Genomic DNA, 6,560 nt, shown 5'->3' with positions numbered 1-6,560 from the left:
AGAAATGCTGACAAAGTACTTTTAGCCATGTTTTGAGATTAGGATGAGATGATATTGAATCTTAGATTTAGTTGACGCGTAAGGGAGATTGAAAAAATAGAAATTTTCTAAATTTAGAAACTTTATACAACATCTAAGAAACCCTAGAGATAGTGTCAAGGAGCTTCTAGCCAAGTTTTGGGATGGGGATGAGATGAAATTGAAACTTAGATTTAGTTGATGAAGGATGGAGATTGAAGAAATAAAAAGTTTCTTATTTTAGAAACTTTACAAAACATTCATCTTTTAGACATATGAAACCGTAGAGATGGTGTCAAGGAGCTTTGAGCCAAGACTTGAGATGAGTTAGCGATGGTATTGAATCTTAAATTTAGTTGATGAAGGATAGCGAAAAAATAAAAAGTTTCTTATTTTAGAAGTTTAATAAAAGATCCATCTTCTAGATATAAGAAACCCTTTAGATGGTGTCAAGGAGCTTTCAAACAAGTTCTGAGAAGAGGGTTAGATGGTACTGACTCTTAGATTGAGTTGATGAATGATGAAGATTGAAAAAATAAAAAGTTTCTTATTTTAGAAACTTTAAAAAACATCCATCTTTTTGCCATAGGAAACCTAAGAGATGATGACAAAGAGCATTAGCCAAGTTTTGAGATGAGAATGGGATGGTGTCAAGGAGCTTTTAGCCAAGTTTTAGAATAAGAATGAGACGGTTTTGAATCTTAGATTTATTTGTTGAATGATGGAGATTGAAAAAATAGAAAGTTTCATATTTTAGAAACTTTGTAAAACATCAATCTTTTACACTTAGTAAACCCTAGAAATGGGGTCAAGGAGCTCCGACCCATGTTTTGGGATGTGTTAGCGATGGTATTGAGTCTTTGATTTAGTTGATGAAGGATGGGGACAAAATAAAAAGTTTCTTATTTTAGAAACTTTATAAAATATCTATCTTCTAAACATATGAAATCCTAGAGATTGTATGAAGGAGCTTTTAGCCAGGTTTTGAGATGAGGATGCGATGGTAATGAATCTTAAATTTAGTTGATGAAATTCCAAGGGTAGACCCAAGTACTATTCTAATGGCAACTTATGAGGAGGGAAAATTAGGTTCCTAACAAGTTTTAAGCTTTTGAAAACTCTAACCCAATTTTGAAGATTTAAGAGATCAAAAAGGCAATTAAGCATAAAAGTTAAATCCTAAGTGCAATGCAAATGTAAAGCAAGAGATAAGAGAGAGTGCACCCGAGATTTAAAGTGGTTCGGTCCTCAAAACGTGAGGCCTACTCCACTCCACCAACCAAACCCGTTGATGGCTTCACTATGTTGATCTTCTTAACTTCGGCGAAGATCGATGCCAATTACAATTCCATTTGCCTTTAACCTTGGTGGCAATCCTCACCACGGAGAGAGGGCTTCGCTTCTCCGAACACTCGCCCGAATACAATCGTTTAGCAAAGAAAGAAAGAACAAAAAAATCCCTCACAAGGGTTTACAAAGTTTTAAGAAGATGTACAAATTGAAGCCTATGATCCAAATCCTAATTCTAGAGGATGAGAGGCATAAACAAAGTTAATACACTCTTAGGATATTCCAATAGGTTTTTAGAGTGTTAAGATTGATAGTTGGGAAGTTTAGAATCCACATATATATAGAAAACCCAAATATGACCGTTTGAGGGGTATAGTGGTAATTCTGGCAAAATCCCCAACGGCTACAATTTTGTTTCCGACATAGTGGTCTCGGAGTTTCGAGAGATTTTCTCGGAGCTCCTAGAAATTCTCGGAGTTCCGAAAATACAAACAGAAGGTGGAAAAAGTTATTGGACCATTTCTCGGAGCTTCGAGAATATTCTCGGAGTTCCGAGAAGCCTAATTCCAGCTGGTTTTCAAATATGTTTTGCTGTTTGTTTTTGGGCTTCAAGACTTGCATATTTTATACAAGGTTGGGATTGTTATGAGGGTTCCAAAGGCTTGGAACACCACAAGGGCAATCACTTAAACATGTCAGTCCATTAGGGGGTGTGTGATTACTTTATTTATGCCTCTTATACAATCTAAACGACTTCGATCTTCAATTGCGATGCTTCAATTCTTCATGCGTCTTGGATCTCCGATGTCTTTGGCCTTCCAAATGCGGTCCAATGAGAGCTTCTTGGCATCAATCCAAGCAATCTTGTCTTAACACAATCATGATTTACAACTTAGACAATCAAACACATTAGTGATATAAAATTACTTGTGTCTTGGAATCATCAAAAGAAGATGGGAATGCCAAGGTGGGAACCATTGGGCTTACAGGTGATGAAGGATGGAGAATGAAAAAACAGAAAGTTTCTGATTTTAGAAACTTTATAAAACATCCATCTTTTAGACATAGGAAACCCTATAGATGGTGTCAAGAAGCTTTTAGCCAAGTTTTAGGCTGAGGATGAGAATTGAAAAAATAAAAAGTTTCTGATTTTAGAAACATTATAAAACTTACATCTTTTTGACATAGAAAATCCTAGATATGTGAAAATGAGCTTTTAGCTCTGAGGAGAGAGAAAAGTCTGAGGAGAGAGAAAAGTCTTCTTCTTCCTCCCCCTCCCTCCGGCGAGAGCCGGCGGCGGCCGGCGAAGCAGCAAGGGCCCAAGCCCTTCTTGTTCCTCCCTTCCCTTCTGCCAAGTTCTGCCAAGTTCTTCCTCCGGCCAGCCGGCTAGAGGCCAAGGGCCCAAGCCCTTCTCGTTTCCTTCCTCCCTCCTGGGAAACTAATCTTTTTTGGTTTTTTGTTTGGTGGTTTAGGAGGAATTCCAGACCATGGAGATTCCTCCTGACTCAGGCAAGACCCCTGGTGCTGTATTGGAAGGCCGTTTCTGGGTAAATCCAAAACCCGCTGGTCTTGGCAAATCACCCCATGGAAATGTGCCTCAATCAGTTTGTGAGCTTGAGGATAACTATCTCTTTGATAGGCTCTCTTCTTGTGTTGAACAAAAGCCATCTCCTCTCTCTGAACCAGGTATGAACTCAGTCCAGCGTGTTGCATACCTGAAAGAAATGTTCCCTCTAGAGGATCCTGAACCCTCAACCCATTTCAGGAGAGGTACTAGAGTGCACAAAAGGTTTACCATAACCCCAGCTCAGACTACAAGCTCTCTGAAAAAATCAAAGCAGACGTCTAGAATTCCTTTGAAAACTTCTACCCCTCGAAAATCCCAAAGCCCTGAGCTTCAGTCCACACAAGAAATTCGTGCTCCTCCCCCTCCAACTTTAAGCTGCTTCTTACCTCTGAATCTGCAAATCGGAGAGGAAGAGATGGCTGGAGAGAAACCTTCCATTTTGGGAAGTTCTTCCATTGCTCAAGGAAACCAGGAACAAAACCACCTTTTCCAGGAAAAGGGGTATTGCCCAACAGTTTCTGCTGTGACCCCTGACAGTCAACACCTACCCCCTGACGCCTCCTCCTTCCCAACCTTATCTGTTGTCTCCTCATCTCCAACCAGCTCTGTTCTCTCATCAGAACCCAGTCCTTTCTTAAATCAAAAGCTTATTGAAGCAGCAAAAGTGGAGAAAATCAGCATTGGCCCACACCCCCACTCATTTCTCTTTTCAACCCCTGGGAATTATTACCGCCCAATTGAAATTTCAAACCACAAAACTCCTTCTTCCAGCTCAGACATTCCCGCCCACTCTGTTGGGCCAGCTCCAATGACCATCCCCATGCCCCTGGAATCCGATGGGTCTGATCTTGCAACTCTTTCAGCAAAAGGAGCGGCTACTAACCAAGCTAAAACCAGTCCTTGGAGATCCCTCTTTGGGGAAAAATCTACTAAGGGCCTCTCACAACTTGAGTTTGTGAACCCTATAATGGCTGATTCGGGGAAGAAGAAGATTTCTTTCGAGAATGAGGAGCTTGAGGAGATTGGATGTAAATGGAGAACTTCTTTGGTGGGATACTTTATTGGTAGGAGGCCCTATTTCATGAATCTGAGAGAAAATCTCTCACGAAAGTGGAAACTTAAAGGGGAACTGCAGATTTTTACTCTCTCTAATGGATTTTATTTATTTCAGTTCACCTGTCTGGAGGATTGTGACTTAGTGCTGGAATCAGGGGAGCACTCCTATGCTGGGAGACCTTTGATTTTACGGAAGTGGAAACCAGGGACACCCCTCGAGAAACTAAACCTCACCTCAATCCCTGTGTGGGTTCGTCTTCCAGGTTTGCCTCTTGAGTTCTGGAGTGCTAAAGGATTAAGTAAAATAACCAGTTTCATAGGGAAATCCTTTGTACATGGATTCAAGGACTGCTGAAGAAACTCGGCTAAGTTATGCTCGTATGTGTGTGGAAGTGGAAGCAGGAGCAGAATTTCCCGAAACCATTCCCATACACACCCCTTATGGGATCCATAACCAAAGGGTGCAATATGACTGGAAACCTTCAGCCTGTAAAAAGCATGTTCCAAAAATGTTCAGGTTGCGCAGCACAATCATAAGCAGGAATGGCATCCAGTAAAAAATCCCTCTAAGCAACCCCAACAAGCAGACAATCCAGATAGAGACCGGGAGGAAATGCCAGTCAATCCCCCCTGTAACCCCCAAGCTGTGGAGCAGAGCAGAATTCTAAGTGGTGTCAGCACACAAGTGGCGGAGACAGCAATCCAGATTCAAAACAGCTTTGATGCCCTAGCTGATGTTGAAGGAAATGATTATGAAGAGGTGGCAGGGAGTGAGGATCAAGTTGACTCCAATATTGACGATCGAGATAATTTGATAGGTTGTCTTGAAAAAGAATTCGTCCAAGTCTTATCTTCATCAAGTGAAACTCCTGTTCAACACTTATTGGTAGGATTAAATGCTTGCCAGAATCCAACTAAACTCAATAGCGCCCATGATCTTAACTTTGAAAGAGCCCATGACCCGAACTCTGAAAGAACCCATGACCCGCACTCTGAAAGAGCCCCTCCTCCCCCTCCTTTCATTGTTACCCAATGAATATTGTAACATCCTAGAACATTTGGGGGATCTGTTCAGCCACAAAGAGAAGGGAAGTTCAAAATCTGATCAGAAGCACTAACGCTCCTATCTGCTGTCTTCAAGAAACTAAAGCCGGAGAACCAATGATGAAGAATCATGTGAAAGATATTTGTGAGTCTTGGGCTTTTCATGGAAATTATGCACATGTTATTAAAGGAAGAGTTTGGATTCTTTGGGATCCAATGAGAGTAAATCTTCAGATTCTTTCGGAGTCGAGCCAATTCATTCATGCTGAGGTCCATCTAACCCAGACTAACCAGCGATTTCATCTTACCGCTGTCTATGGAAGGAATTATGGGGGAGATCGGAAAGCTCTTTGGGAAAATCTTGAATTAGTTAATGCTGCCATCCAAGGCCCTTGGATTGTGTTGGGGGATTTCAATGTGATAAGAAGCTATGATGAAAGATCGGGCGGATCCCCTCATAAACAGAATGACATTGAGGATTTTAATAGTTGTATATACAATTGCTGTTTGGCGAACCTGCGATCTATTGGCCACTCTCTTTCCTGGAATAATCGAGCCACTATGAGTGAAAGAAAATATGCCAGATTAGATAGAGCCCTTGTCAATGATCTATGGCTGCAAGACTTCCCTCTTGGTTTTGCTGAGTATAGGCCTCCGGGAATCTCGGACCATAGCCCTATTATTGTGAGTCTAAATACTCACACTAGTTTGGCCCCAAAACCGTTCAAATTCATGAACATGTGGTTCGATGATGTCTCTGTTTATCCTGTTGTTGAAAGAGCTTGGGCCACCAAGTGCATCGGGAATCCTATGTATAGGTTAGTGCACAAACTTAAAGAAGTTAAAAGACAACTTGCTTCATGGAACAAGGACATTTTGGTAGAATTGATGTGATGCTTCCTTTAGCTCGCCTCAAACTGGAAGATATTCAGATCAAACTTGCAAATAACCCTGCGGATCAGAGAATCAATGAGGCCGAAATTGAAGCCAGAAATGAATTTCGTACGGTCGCTAGGAGGGAAGGGGCGCTTTACAAGCAGAAATCTAGAATTGAGTGGCTGTGTCAAGGTGATTCTAATACAAAATTCTTTCATGCTGCTGTCAGAACCAGAAATCATTCCAATCACATTATGGCTATGGAAAGAGAAGACAAATCCATCTCTTATGATCCTGCTGAGATATCTGATATCTTGGTCAATTTCTATCACAAGCTCTTAAACAGGAACCATGATCAGAATTCCCGGACCCCCAGGCCTAATAAAATTCTTACCTTGGAGGAAGCAAATCATTTATCCCGTGAGGTGACCAAGGAGGAGGTTAGAGAGGCTGTGTTTATGGCTGATGGAGACAAAGCGCCTGGTCCGGATGGATTTAATGGCTCCTTCTTTCAAAAGTTTTGGTATCTTGTTGAAAAAGACTTTACTGATGCGATCCTCAATTTCTTTTCGAAAGCAAAGATTTTGATTAATAACACCTTCATCTCTCTAATTCCTAAGGTCCCTGACGCGTCTTCGCCCTCCAAGTTCAGACCTATATCCTTGTGCAACTTCATCTACAAGACGATAACCAAGATTCTTGCGCAGAG

General features: G+C 41.3%; 1 protein-coding gene across 1 annotated transcript; it reads left to right on the top strand.

The window, feature by feature from the left end:
* The first annotated feature begins 5,095 nt into the window (after positions 1–5,095).
* Positions 5,096–5,869, top strand: LOC143891665 (uncharacterized). Its single transcript, XM_077396208.1, has one exon. The coding sequence runs from the start codon at positions 5,096–5,098 to the stop codon at positions 5,867–5,869; it is 774 nt and encodes a 257-aa protein (XP_077252323.1).
* Positions 5,870–6,560: the final 691 nt, after the last annotated feature.

This window comes from Tasmannia lanceolata, unplaced genomic scaffold, assembly GCF_043159265.1.
Source record: "Tasmannia lanceolata isolate RefF3 unplaced genomic scaffold, GAP_Taslan_0.1 ptg000015l, whole genome shotgun sequence".
Classification (NCBI taxonomy): domain Eukaryota; kingdom Viridiplantae; phylum Streptophyta; class Magnoliopsida; order Canellales; family Winteraceae; genus Tasmannia; species Tasmannia lanceolata.
Note: the sequence above shows the minus strand (reverse complement) of the source record. Positions and strands in the feature narration are given on the sequence as shown.

Excerpts from the sequence above, each read along its gene's own strand:
- LOC143891665 (XM_077396208.1), top strand. The coding sequence starts at position 5,096 with ATGAAGAATCATGTGAAAGATATTTGTGAGTCTTGGGCTTTTCATGGA.